The 14,688-nt window shown below is 44.3% G+C and overlaps 1 protein-coding gene across 3 annotated transcripts in view; it reads left to right on the forward strand.

Annotated features, from left to right (window-relative positions):
* The first annotated feature begins 869 nt into the window (after window positions 1-869).
* GLS (glutaminase) overlaps window positions 870-14,688 on the forward strand; it is a 107,629-nt gene continuing 93,810 nt past the window's right edge. For 2 of the 3 annotated variants that reach the window (XM_045032007.1, XM_045032008.1), the window contains exon 1: window positions 870-1,198. In XM_045032007.1, the coding sequence (XP_044887942.1) occupies window positions 885-1,198 (314 nt within the window). In that variant the 5' untranslated portion in view covers window positions 870-884. Of the gene's footprint in view, window positions 1,199-14,499; window positions 14,646-14,688 lie in introns of those variants that run through there. The other variant, XM_045032009.1, reaches the window with a different exon arrangement.

Consider the following 14,688-nt stretch of genomic DNA (forward strand, 5'->3'; position numbering starts at 1 on the left):
CGTAAAAGAAACGGGAATAGAAAGTGCTGCCATCAAGGTTATTGCTCATGAAGCCGTTAGCTCTTTTTATTTCCTCTGAGGTTTACAATGGAAACCTTTCCCCTCTCTGACTGCAAACTTTCCTGCCCTGGGCTCTTTTACAGAGCGTGGGGAAAGGAGGCTGATTTAGCTGGTAAAGTTTCTGCTCTGAGAAGCTCGCTGCAGCTCTGATCCCCTCCTGCTGCCGCCATCACTCCAGCTCTGGCCCTTCGAGGAAGGGCGCAAGGGCCGCTCCCGCCCGAGGCTTTGCGTGTGTGCGCGCAGCCCAGAGGCGCGCCGCTCGCCAGCCGGTTTGACCCTCGGCTGTTGGCGGAGGCAGTGCCCGGAGGCGGCGCAAGGGGCCGCCCCCTCAGACGGCGGCACGGCCGGGGCGGCAACGCTCACCGCGGGGCGAGCCTAGGCACAGGAGCGGCTGGGCTCGGCCTCTCGCCTACGTGGCGACCTGGCCGGGCGCGGGGCCGAGACCCGCCCGCTTTCCCGGGGCTGCTCCCCGGGCCGCCCGCCCGCCGCGCCGCTGGCCCTGGGGCGCTACCCGCCCCGTGCCCGGCAGCCCCGGGCTGGCTCTCAGTCCCCGCCACGCTCCTGCCGCGGCAGCCCCTCCCTGCCCCCCCGCTGAGTTTAACGGAGCAGCCTCAGAGGCCAAGTGCGCCACAGCTCCGCGTCTGGGCTCGGCGGGGGCGGGGCGGATTCTGAGTGGCGTCTCCTGCGACCAATAGGCTGGCACAGCGCCTGACAGCTAGGGGGCGGGACCGACAGGCCGGGGGCGGGACCGGCCCCCTTGGAGCTGGCGAGCCGGCGGCGGCGGCTGGAGCGCAGCAGTCGGCGGAGGGAAGCGGCGCGGCAGGATGCGGCGCTGGAGCTCGGCGCTGTTCAGGGAGCTGCTGCGGCTCAGCCAGCCCGGTGGGGCCGGAGGCTCCGCGCTCAGGCGCCCGCCAGCCCCGTTCGCCGCGGCCGCCTGGGGCACCGGCTCGCTCCCCACCCCCCGGCCGGGGCGTCTGCCGCCGCCGCCGCCCGCCCGCAGCGTCTGCACCCGCTCGGAGGGGGCCCTGCAGGAGCCCGGCAAGGGGCCGCCGCTGTCCGCCAGGGCGCCGCCCGCCGACAGCGGCAACAACAACAACCACAACGGCGGCCAGGAGCTCGCTGGAGGCGGGGGGGACAAGTGAGTCTCGGGGGGCCGGGGCAGGAAGCGGCGGCGGGAGGCGGGGGCCGGCGGCCCCGGGCGGGGCGGGGCGGGGTGCTGGGGCGCTCGCCACGCGGGGAGCGGCCGCCGGTGGAGGGTCCATCCCTGCGCGCGGAGCAGAGCGGGGTCACCCCTCGCGGGCCCGGCGGAGAATAAAACAAAATGCACTTAAAGTATTTCGACCATCTCCTGTGTGTATTGACTCCTGTGCGCATCTCTCTCTCTCTCTCTCCCTCAAGGGCGAAAGCAGATACATGCTGCGGCCACGCCGAAAGAACTATTGCAGCGTGCATCCGTAGCAAGGCAAAAATCTCAGACTAGTCCTGGTACAGGGTTCTGTTCCGCATGTCTGATGTGAATTGATTTAATTCTAATATTAAAATAAGATATTCTTAATGGGTCTTCCTATACTGAAGTGCCGTGCATTGCATCAGCAAATTTCAGCAGATTATGAACATGCCATTTTTTTGTGGCCTATAAATTATCTGCTGTAATCCAAATGGGAAACACGGGAATGTCAGGATACGGAGCCTGGGGAAATCGTTGCTGCTATAAACTGGCAACCAGTAATAGTCTTGAACATATTGACTGCTTGAAGAGACTTGATATCTTTCTGTAAAAATAACTGGAGTGCTGTTGAGCAGGAAATATGTAAATTTCAGTGTAGATAAGACTTGTGTACTAGTGTTTTTTTTGTTAGAATGGTATTTTGTGCGAACAGAAGTGTTAGAGGTAAAGTTATATACCTTTTGTACTAATTATCAAAGGTAACCTCAGTACTATCTAGTACAGTATTGGCAGTCCTATAATGGTGTCCTCAATTACAGTGCTACATCTGGTGATTTTTAGCAGTTATCCATTAGATTCTCTGATCGCCAACCTATAATTAATAGAGGTAGAATGTGCATTATAGATGTTTATATTGATTCCCATGGCATGAGGCAGGAGGAGTAGCTAGGTGGATTGATCCAAATTTATGTCTTGGTCTCATGGTTGTAAGAGGGTGGGGAAGTGATAAGGACAGACAGCAGCCAAAAGCTGATTTCATTAAGCTCATTTTAATATCTGAGAGGGCTTAAAATTTATCACTCACTGGGCTAAACTTGCTAGCTAGAAAAGGGTGCAAAACACAAAGGAGTATGAATTCCATTATTAAGGTCTAGGGAACAACACATTCATTTAAAAACTAAGTTGGGCACCTCACAAATGCTCTGACTGTTGGGAAAGGAAAAGATGCTAAAATGTCTATCTGAAGGGCTCTTTCATATCAGCCTTTAGCTAGCATTGGTCTTGTAAATGCTAAGCTCTACCCCCTTCTACCTCCTGGAAGAGAAAATAAGCTTTCTTCCTGCTTTCCCCTTCTGCCTTTCAGAGTTTTCTATGTGTTGCTTCTCTTTCTCCCCAGGCTTTGGTTTATGTGTGGGCAGGTCATCCCCAGTACTGGGCGTATGAAATTTGTGCTGTATTAAACTCCTATAATTCCTATGCACATAATGTGTATGCATAGTATATTTTGTGCATAGGCAAAGTTTGCTATTTGGGTATAGTTTCATGAATGATTGTAAATAGATAATGTTTTCATCCCTCTAACTTGTATCGGTTCTTATCAGTTTAATTTCCATGATGGTTCTAAGTGCAGTTCATAGAATTATTGGCCTTTAATTTCAAGATAATATTTCAGTGAGAGAAACACATGCTGTATGGTTATAGATGTAGAAAGGGCACCATCCTAACTCCCTAATTTGAATTTTTATCCATTCTTGTCTGTAGATTAATTCCAAAGTAGTTATATTATTTTACAGACTTCTCGTGTATAACCTATATCAATGCACTACTACTTAGTAGTGCAAATTGTAAAAAATAAAATGTCTAATTACTTTGATATCACATAAAAAATACTGATTGATCACACGCAGGTCCAAAAAATCACAAGCCACATTTAAAAAATCATTCTCATTGACACACTTTATTGCCAGGAGAGAGCTCTCCTGGTGATTTAAAAAAAAATAAAAATCCCACCCCTAACAAGTGATGGTAGCTTTATTGCCAGGAGTGCGTCTCCCAGCAATAAAGCGCTGTCTATACTGGCGCTTTTCAGCGCTACAACTTTTGTTGCTCAGAGGGCTGTTTTTTCACACCCCCGAAGGACAAAAGTTTTAGTGCTGAACGTGGCAGTGTAGACACAGCCTTACAATGGCCAAAAGTCAAGACAATTATGCAGTGACTTATAAATAAATAAGCAGTTTCCAAATACTCTTTTTCCAGTTGAGCAGGCAGTGCTGGAATTCTCACAACTTTTCAGCCAAACTGCTTAGTGCTGGATGCTTCCAGTTGAGAATTCCTTAATGCATGGTTTCAAAAATAGATCTATTCCTCAAGCATCCCAAGCATAACAAACTTGGCTTTAAATATTTCTATAAATGTAAATAAGCAAAGAATGAGAAATTAAAAAACAAATTGGTTTCGCTGTTCCATAAAAATTTGTTGAGCCCCAACATATTTAAGGTTTTAGGTATTGTGTATAAAGAATGTGGCTCTGTGTACAGTGCAATATAGAAAAGTTGTGTGTGTGTGTGTGTGTAATGCAAGCAGTTGTCTACTGCTCTGCCTCTCTCACATGCTGCTTTGGTCCTGGGTTGAGGTGCGAGTTGAGGTGCAGCTACTCTGTGGATCCCACCAGCCTGTGTTTTTTAGGTTATCTGCCTGTTTCTGAAAAGATAGTGAACTTTTCTTTTTCTTTCTTTGTAAAATAAGATAAAGGGGTCATTTAATGACGCTAAAGATGGCAAATCAAAAACAGAGAGATACACTTTTTCATACAACACAGCTTGTGACGCTCACTCTGCACACTAACAAGTGAATAGCTTAGTGGGGTTCAGAAAGGGATTAGGTGCCTACATGGATAACACGAAAATCCAGGGTTGTTATAGTAGCTGTTTAAAAACAAATAGTACTAGCCACTGTAGAAGGCAGGATACTGGACTAGATGGACCACTTGTCTGTCTGATCCAGTATAGAACTTTGTTTTACTGAATGGCTCCTAGTCTGCCTTTACTGCTGCTCATGGTTTTGAAATGCAGCAGCATGAACTTGACAAGGCTCATGTATTTCATTGATGCTTTATGTTCCTTTGGGCAGGAGTGGAAATCTATAGCATTCATTGTCACTCAGCTGGTCAAAATTTGCGCAAAGCTATGAGCAACAGCTGTGACACTGTAGTTGTCTGGAGTCTCAAGAAAAGAACACTTGTCATGTTCACATTTTTGCAACTGAAAGTATAGAAAGTTAATTTCTTTTAAAGTGAAAAATTAAAGTATGCAAAAATTCATACATTGTTGGCTCTTTACTAAGTGTTAGTGCATTTTCAAGTCTGGGATATTGTGCTGTAATTAAGGATATAACTTTTATGGTCTCTGGTTTGACTTCCTGTTCCCACATGTGCACGTACCACCTGGTGTTCCACCAGAAATCTTTCATGTATGTTTTGTTCAGGGGAGAATTTTTATTCTTTGTGGTTAACTAGAGAAACAATCCTAGTTGATTAATTTTAGAGTTAGCAGTTTTCAAAGTTTGTTAGGACTCACAAGATTAAAGTTTGTAAATTTCAGGATACATCAGTGTTTAATCAAACTTTTTTTTTTTTTTAAATGTAAGCCTTGGAAATATAAATCAGTTGGGGGTATTCAATATTTGTCAGTGAGTTCTCCATGCTTACTAACAGTGTGTTCATGGTACTTCTCTCCCTTCCGTTTGGGGAAAAAAAAATCACCAAAGCTCCTATCTCAAATTCATGGTCTGGTCCACAGTTTTTTCCCTTTGCCTGTCCCTCCTCGGATTCGAAAGGTATAGTGGAACCCTACCTGTTTTGTTTCTATCATTTGGAGTCAGTCTCTGATCGTTACTACTAGTGCCTGAGACACTGCTACTTCCTTCCCAGTCCCTTGTTGGGTAGGTGAAGCTGCCATGGGCCTTTCCTTCCATCTCTCCTCCTCACCGTAAGGGCATCATATGGATCCCACATCCCAGAGCTCCCCCATGTCCTGGAGGAGCGAGAACTGCGGTTCGCCACATCCATCCATGGATCTACTGGTGCATTCCCCCTCTGGAATAATAGCCTGCTCTGGTCAGCTAGTTAGTTCTGTAGTTCAAGTGGGAAAAGTTTGTTGTGCAGTGCTGAAGGTTTAGAATGAGTATATGTGAAGCCGGCCTGTGAAATTACCCTATATTAACCTTTCTTTTAATGAATTTTTTTTTTATTTAGGCCAAGCACTTGAAAGCAAGGCTTTGGAGCTGTGTTCCGGCTTTGCTCCAGCTCCAGGCAAAAACCTGCAGCTCCACTACTCCGGAGCTGCTCTGCACTCCAGCTCTGGGCTCCGCTCCAAAGCCCTGCTTGAAAGTTAGAAAATGCCAAATTTATGGGTGCCTGTTCAACTTTTTAATTCTTGCCTTTTATGCTATATAAATTTTGGTAGTCTGATTACTCGATCGCGTTCTTTGTTTTCCACAAGACCCTTATGCATCCATCCTGTGAAGTGAATGAGACAAGGGGGCAAAATTGAGGTTCAACAACTGTAAATTTGGCATTTTGTAACTTTAGAGTAGTTGACTTTGCAATCTTAATGACTTTGAAATATATTTTTTTGTATATCATGTTTAATTTTCAATAAAATATCTTTGTACCCCAGAAACAGAGGGAAATTCTTTCAGAAATAGAGAAGTTCTGTTATGTTAGAAACATACATAGTTTCTCTGCTTGTTAATTTGTAATTTTTTCCCTGTGATAGACTAGGTGATACTTTTTTAGGATTTTGTGTAAATTCTCATTTATAACATTAGAAAAAATATTTGTGGGAGAAGTGTAGATTTGAGACAACTGGACTACATATGAAGCAGCTGTAAATTTTTTTTTTAAATGTCATATTTTTAGGGTACAAGAATCTGCGGAAATTGTAGTGGCTGTTTTAGTCATTCAGACTACAGCATGCCCCAAAAACAGTGTTAGCAAAACTTCTCTACTTGGCTGTGTCTAGCCTGAATGTGTTGGCATACTGCTTTCTTGAGTTCTATTTTCAGCATAATAGCACAGGATTCTTCCTACCTCTTGTATTGTAGAACAGTGGAAAGAAAATCTTATATTGACGTGAGACCACTGTGACTATGGTCGCTAGACTGGCCCCAAGGAGAATGCTCAATCAGGGCAAACTGTAAAGAATAGGGCAGATGATCTACAAAACTGTTGGTTTGTTCTATAATTAGATTTTACCATGCCAGTAATGAAACAGCTTTTGTAATACGGGTTCCCAAGAAGCTAAAATACAGTTCCTCTTAAGCAATCCAGCCTTTGGCTCCCACCCAGACAGCCAAGTCTAATATAGTGAGGATTACTTAAAATCTTAATCACCATATATGACAGTCTACTAGCCCCAAGAATTACCCACCAGGTTAATTAATATTTCAGATCTTACCCAAATACACACAGCCAATTCTTGTTAACTAATCTAAGATTTATTTAAGAAAGAAAAGAAAGAATTACTATAGTGAAAAGATCATTATACATACAGATAAGAATAAAATTCTTGGGTCAGTTTCATAGCAGAGATGACATGCTAGTGATTTGTAAAACTCCTTCCAGAATCAGTCCAATGGGTTATAGTCCAATAGGCAGTCCATGTGTAGAGCTCAAATTCTTCCATGAGAATTTGTAGGGGTAGTCCAGCGCACACCTGGAGGTTTCAGTCTTGTGACTTGAACTTCCCCTGACAACTTTTAAGCAGATCTGAGATTAAAAAAAGATTAGACCGGAGACCTTCTTTACAGTTCCCAAGCAGGCTGAGAAGCCTCTTGTCATAGCAGGACATACATTGTTGCTTTGAAGTAAATCTCTATTTCCTAGGCATACACTGGTAGCTAGTTGCATTGATTAGTATAAGGCAATTAACATTCAGATGGTTCATAGGTAGTTTACTACAAATTTCAAAGAGAAATAAAGACAATGATATTATTACACCACACATTTCATCTAAATGTTAATATCCCCTTTGGATCTCTGACTCAATATAATATAGTGATGAAATATAGGAACAGAAGTTTCTAATCTACAAGATAATTAGATCACATTGTTAAATTTCAAACAGATAGAGGTAAACATAGACAAATACAATTAGTATCTACCTCTGATTCTCTAACAATACAGACCTCTCATCTGTTTAACATGGCTTTGATAACTATCTACGAGGAATGGCCCCATTTACCATTTCAATACTTCTTTAATATGTCCTTAAAAGTTGATTTTGGGTCACTTAGCCTACTGGTTGCCCAGCCCTCGCTGGCTCAGTGCCACAACTACTTTATGCATAATTTATCTAGGTTTTTTTATTTTAAAATTCCAGAACACTGTGAGCAGAGCTGACTTAAAGTTGTAGGTAGATCACAATAGCCCTGACCCAGGACACTGGTTTATGATTCTGAAATACAATAAAATAGTTACTGAGGCTCTCTGTTAATGGTGCTTTTATAATTTTCAAGGCTGGCTTACAAGTGATGTGGATCTTTTTTTAAAGGATGAGATTAGACTCTGATAATATAGTGCACCCTTACCTAGTTGATTTATTTTCAGATCCAGCCCAGGTAACATAGAAAGTGTCATACAGGAACAGACCAGTGGTTCATTTGATCCAGTATCTGACAGTGGTCAATACTGAAGGTTCAAGAAACCCAGTTATGCACCAAGATATATAGGGGAGCCTTTTTTTCTATTCTCCCCTCAGATAGAAACTGGCTCATGTCCTCAAATAGCAACTTTTGAACACTTCCAAAACAATTGTTTTTGGTGTGTGTGTTTTTTTTTATCATGTTTTTACTACTGCATCTCTCTGGATGTGTATACATACTTAGTCCTCTTTTGTATCTCGCTAAACTCTTACCATCTATAATATCATGAGGCTACAAGTTTCACAGGCTAATTATACTTTGAGGGGAAGAGATGTTTTTATCAATTTAAAATTTATCACCTTTCAATTGCTGTGAGATGCTTATTCTTGAATTATGCAAAGGTGAATAGATGTGACCAATTCATACCAATTTATTTACATTACTCATTATTTTGTAAACCGTTATAACACCCCCTCTTATCCACTTTCCCTCTAAAGTAAACGATACCAGTTTTTCATAAGGAAATTTCTTCATGGCTCTAATCATTGTTTGTCTGGTAGGTAGTGGTAGTGACAAGAAAGTTAACACCGTATTATGGTGGCTGAGCACCTAATGTGAAATGAATTGATAGTCTCAGTCAATTTCCTAGTGGGTAGGTGTGTATGGGTATGTCTACACTGCAATTAAAAACCTAATGGTTGGCCTGTGGCAGCTGACTTCAGCTTGGGCTTGAGCTTGAGCTGGAGTCTGGGCTTTAGGACCCTGTGCGGTTGGAGGGTCCCAGAGCTCAGGCTGTAGCCCAAACCCAAACTTCTACACTGTAGTTAAATGGCCCCTTAGCCCAAGCCCCTTAACCCAAGTCAGCTGGCACAGACGAGCCATGGTTGTCTAATTGCAGTGTAGACATACCCTCTAGGACAAAAACCAGCACCACATTTGACACGCTAGTTTTCTATTTAAACAATCTATTAATTTTGTGTGAAATTGACTCTTGTGAACAGCCCTGCAGTTCCGGAGGTTGGTTCTCTGCTGGGGTAGAGAGGAATATGGGCAAGGTTGAGGTGGCTGGATCCTTGGTCACACGGGTTCGTATGTCCTAGAACCTTTATGTTAAGTGGCAATGTGGCAGAACCTCCATTATTCCATCCTGTAGACTAAAGTAGATTTCACAAATACTGTTCTAATCTTTCTTGCCTAAAATGAGTTTACTCCTACTCTTTTCCTTGTTTTTCAGAATATGGTATAAAGCAGCGAATAAATTGGAATTTCCACTTTAAGCTAACTATGGCAATAGCACGTTCCCCTCCACTTCAGTATCTTAGCTCGATGCAACATATGCTGAATAACACTTTCTTGCTAAGTGTGTTACCGTGCTAAAATATTGCTTTTAGGTTAAGCAAATGTTATGTACAAACGATATTGAACTGATAAAAAGGGCAAAAGCTTATTCTGCAGTTTGAACTGATAAACTTTATTGAAAGGTAGTCCATTTGACAAAGCATTTTCTGTAAATATTGAATAGTAGCTTCATTTGCTTTGGCAGCTGGTGCAAATTTATTGTTAAATATTGGGTCAGTCAGCTTGATTTAACAGCAATGGATGTGAAAGATATGATGGGAATTTTTAAAAAAAGATCTTCAGTTGTGAAATGCATACAGTGATTTAAGAAAATATAAGTGTAAAGGTAATAAAGGGTGGAGTAAGAAACTTATTGTCCAATATTTCAACGTTTAAGGGCATATATCTGCATTGATATAAATAGGACAGGTGCAGTTTCCTGGGGCATAATTATAAAGCTTGTGATAGAGCAGATTTATAGATTTCAGCTCTTTTTAACGCTATAAAATATTTGTAAGTATATGCATTGCCCAAGTGACAGCAAACATTCAAATCAGAATTTCAGATGTCTAGAAATCTATTTCTTTTTGGTGTTAATGGAAACGTATATAATTGTATATAATTCAGAAAGTTCGTTGGGAAATTTACTGAAACTCTGTAAAAAGGTCAAAAGTCAATAACACTAGACTTTGGAATGTGTATAGTATTGTAACTCCTAAAATATATGAAATAAAAATTGCATACTTTTGAGGTATTGAAATGTAGAATTACAGCGTTAACAGTATATAACATTTTGAAGTCCAGAAATAGTCTTTTCAGAAGCTAAGTGCATGTGATTTATAAAGATGCAAAATGTGGCATGGAAGAAAGTTCTTTAACTTTCCTGGTGTAGTTGCACGTATTTGTCTTCATTGAGTTGCCAGCCTGTCTGTACACTAGCCAGCATTGCATCATTTAAAAATAATAATTTTCTGAAGTGAAAAGAAACAGTAAATGTTCTATTCGTTTACAAGTCCTCGTCTGTTCTTAGTGCCTAAGTAAGCAATGTTTTTCTCTGGTTTATTTAATAGGAAGTCTAATTTTTACCACTGGTTTGGGTAGAGGAAGAAGAATTTAATATGAGGCCCATCATTAATATTAAGGATAGGATTAAATATATTTAGGTTATTAATTCACTATTAATTTTTAATGAGTAAGCTGAACTACCATTGAAATAGTTTTAGCTAATATTGAATTTCTTTAAGTGTGGATCTGCAAAATTTTACTGGTCTACATGGTTTACGTGACTACCAGCAACAATTATTATTGCAGTCTAGGGCGGGGTCCTGCAAGTCATCTTTAAATATAACTCAGAATTCTTGGTAATCTTCTGAAAGAGAGCTTTCATAGCCAGGCAACAATTTTTTTCAAATTTTTCCTTGTTTATACATTGTTTCGTCTGAAGGCTTTCATTTCCAGGAAAGAATGACTTGCGTAGATGACCATATAGTAACTAATTTGAAGATTGTTTTCAAATTACAAGTTTATGCACTTGCCATTTTTAATGGGTAAGTTTAAAACAGTAAGGGTATGCCTACACTACGAAATTAGGTCGAATTTATAGAAGTTGGTTTTTCAGAAATCGTTTATATGCAGTCAATTTTGTGTCCCCCCACAAAAAATGTCTAAGTGCATTAAGTTGGTGGACTGTGTCCACAGTACCGAGGCTAGTGTTGACTTCCGGAGTGTTGCACTGTGGGGTAGCTATCCTACAGTTCCTGCAGTCTCCGCCGCCCATTGGAATTCTGGGTTGAGATCCCAATACCTGATGAGGGAAAAGCAGCGTCACGGGTGATTCTGAGTATATGTTGTCAGGTTCCCCCTCACTCCTTGAAAGCAACAGCAGACAATCGTTTCGTGCCTTTTTGCCTGGGTTACCTATGCAGATGCCTTACCACGGCAAGCATGGAGCCCGCACAGCTGACCGTCACCATAAGTCTCCTGGGTGCTGGCAGACGTGGGACTGCATTGCTACACAGCAGCAGCTCATTGCCTTTTGGCAGCAGACGGTGCGTTGTGACTGGTAGCCATCGTTGTCATACTCCTGGGTGCTCTTTTAACTGACCTCTTTGAGGTCAGTCAGGGGTGCCTGGGCAGACATGGGAGTGACTCAGGCAGGTCATTCCCATCTTCTGCCGATCACCCAGGAGATGATGATGGCTAGCAATCGAACTGCACCGTCTGCTGCCAGCCTAAAGTTGTAAAAGATAGATGGAGTGGATCAAAACAAGAAATAGACCCGATTTGTTTTGTATTCATTGCTCCCTCCCTCCCTTCCTCAGTGAAATCAAAGGCCTGCTAAACCCAGGGTTTTGAGTTCAATCCTTGAGGGGGCCATTCTGTGTGACAGTTGTTCGTGTTTCTCTTTGATGCAAAGCCTTTGTGGATTTTAATTCCCTGTAAGCCATGTCGTCAGTTGCCCCTCTCTCCGTCAGCGCAGACAGTGGTTTTGCGTCTTTTTTCATCCCAGATGCCATAGCACTGGGATCAGGGAGCCCGCTCAGATCACTGTGGCAATTATGAGCATTGTAAACACCACGCGTATTATCCTGAAGTATATGCAGAACCAGAACCTGCCAGAGCAAAACCAGGTGAGGAGGTGACGGCAGCGCAGTGATGAGGACATAGAGATGGACACAGACTTCTCACAAAGTACAGGCCCCGGCAGTGTGCACATCATGGTGTTAATGGGGCAGGTTCATGCTGTGGAACGTAGTTTCTGGGCCGGGGAAACAAGCACAGACTGGTGGGACAGCATAGTGTTGCAGATCTGGGACGATTCCCAGTGTCTGCGAAACTTTCGCATGCGTAAGGGCACTTTCGTGGAACTTTGTGACTTGCTTTCCCCTGCCCTGAAGCTCCAAAATACCAAGATGAGAGCAGCCCTCACAGTTGAGAAGCGAGTGGTGATAGCCTTGTGAAAGCTTGCAACGCCAGACAGCTACCGGTCAGTCGGGCGTTAATTTGGAGAGGGCAAATCTACTGTGGGGGCTGCTGTGATCCAAGTAGCCAACACAATCAAAGAACCGCTGATATCAAAGGTAGTGACTCTGGGAAATGTGCAGGTCATAGTGGATGGCTTTGCTGAAATGGGATTCCCTAACTGTGGTGGGACAATAGACGGAACCCAGATCCCTATCTTGGCACCGGAGCACCAAGCCAGCGAGTACATAAACGGAAAGGGGTACTTTTCAATGCTGCTGCAAGCACTGGTGGATCACCAACATCAATGTGGGATGGCTGGGAAAGGTACATGATGCTCGTGTCTTCAGGAGCTCTGGTCTGTTTCAAAAGCTGCAGGAAGGGACTTTCTTCCCAGGCCAGAAAATAACCATTGGGGATGTTGAAATGCCTATAGTTATCCTTGGGGACCCAGCCTACTCCTTAATTCCATGGCTCATGAAGCTATACACAGGCAGTCAGGAGCTGTTCAACTATAGGCTGAGCAAGTGCAGAACGGTGGTAGAATGTGCATTTGGACGTTTAAAAGCGCGCTGGCAGTTTACTGACGCGGATAGACCTCAGTGAAACCAATATTCCTGTTGTTATTACTGCTTGCTGTGCGCTCCACAATATCTGTGTGAGTAAGGGGGAGATGTTTATGGCGGGGTGGGAGGTTGAGGCAAATCGCCTGGCTGCTGATTACGCACAGCCAGAACCAGGGCAGTTAGAAGAGTACATGAGGGCGCGGTGTGCATCAGAGAAGCTTTGAAAACCAGTTTCATGACTGGCCAGGCTATGGTGTGAAAGTTCTGTTTGGTTCTCCTTGATGAAACACCCCCTGCCTTAGTTCACTCTACTTCCCTGTAAGGTAGCCACCCTCCCTCCCCCCTTGATCACTGCTTGCAGAGGCAATAAAGTCATTGTTGCTTCACATTCATGCATTCGTTGTTAATTCATCACACAAATAGGGGGATAACTGCCAAGGTAGCCCGGGGGGGGGGGGGGGAGGAGGGAAGGACAAGGCCACACTGCACTTTAAAACTTTAAAACGTATTGAATGCCAGCCTTCTGTTGCTTGGGCAATCTTCTGGGGTGGAGTGGCTGGGTGGCAGGAGGCCCCCCCCACTGCGTTCTTGGGCGTCTGGGTGAGGAGCCTATGGAACTTGGGGAGGAGGGCTGTTGGTTACACAGAGGCTGTAGCAGCGGTCTGTGCTCCTGCCGCCTTTCCTGCAGTTCAACCATATGCTGGAACATATGAGTTTGATCTTCCAGCAGCCTGAGCATCGACTCCTGCCTTCTGTCAGCAAGCTGACACCACTTACTCTCTTCAGCCCGCCACCTCTCCTCGCGTTCATATTGTGCTTTCCTGCACTCTGACATTGTCTGCCTTCACGCGTTCTGCTGTGCTCTTTCAGTGTGGGAGGACAGCAGGAGCTCAGAGAACATTTCATCCTAAGTGTGGTGTGTGGTTTTTTTTTTAACCTTCTAATCTTCGCTAGCCTCTGCGAAGGAGAAACATTGGTAGCTGGTGGAGGAAAAGGGAGAGTGGTAGTTAAAAAGATACATTTTAGAGAACAATGAGTAGACTTTCACATTAAACCTTGCCGTTGACATTACACAGCACATGTGCTTTCGTTACAAGGTTGCATTTCGCCTCTTGTATTGAGGGCCTACCGGTTTGGGGCCAGAGTCTCTCCACTTCTGGCCACGCTGCTCTCTCCCCAGCCTCTGAAGCAGCTGCAGCTCTGGGGTGGCAGGCCGTGCTGCTCGGTTCCACCCCCCAAAGTAGGTGTGCTGCCCAGTCTGGCTGTTCGGAGCAGGCTGTGGCAGCACTGCCCAGCCTGTCGGAGCAGCTCCAACCAGACCAGAGACATCCTTCCCTGGCCCTCCCCAGATAAGGTGGGAAGGGATGGGATGGGGAGAGTGTGGGGGTTCCAGGCTAGGGCTGGGGTCATGTGGGGGGTGGTCACAGGGGTTACTCCCCTGACTTGCAGCTTCTCCTCCCAAAAAAATTTCCCCACCAGTTGCTGTCCTGGCCTGTCAGGGTAAGCAGCTGGCGTGCTGGGACACTTTGTTTACTTAGGTTTACAGCCGTGTCTGCGGATGCTCAAGGTAAACAAACCATCTCGGCCCACCAGTAGCTTATCCTGATGGCCTGGGAGCCAAAGTTTGCTGACCCTTGAATTATAGGGTCGGCTTATGAAAGGGTTATAAAAAAATTCAATTTTTACTTCTCCATCTTGGGGGAGGGGTCGGCTTATAAACGAACCGGCTTATGATCGAGTATATACAGTAATTTGGGGAGGAGCTGGGAGGGAAACAAATTTTATTGTGCTCCCTCCTTCTGTTTCAGAACTGCAGCATTGCATTGAGGGTGAAACGTCAGAGAGAAATACCAGTTTAGAGAGGCAAGGAGACAGGATAAGAGATGTGCAAAATGAATTATTTAGGGAAGGTAAATCTCTTCTATTTACACCCTCTCATCATATAAGAATAAG

Source organism: Mauremys mutica, chromosome 10 (assembly GCF_020497125.1).
Source record: "Mauremys mutica isolate MM-2020 ecotype Southern chromosome 10, ASM2049712v1, whole genome shotgun sequence".
NCBI classification, from domain to species: domain Eukaryota; kingdom Metazoa; phylum Chordata; order Testudines; family Geoemydidae; genus Mauremys; species Mauremys mutica.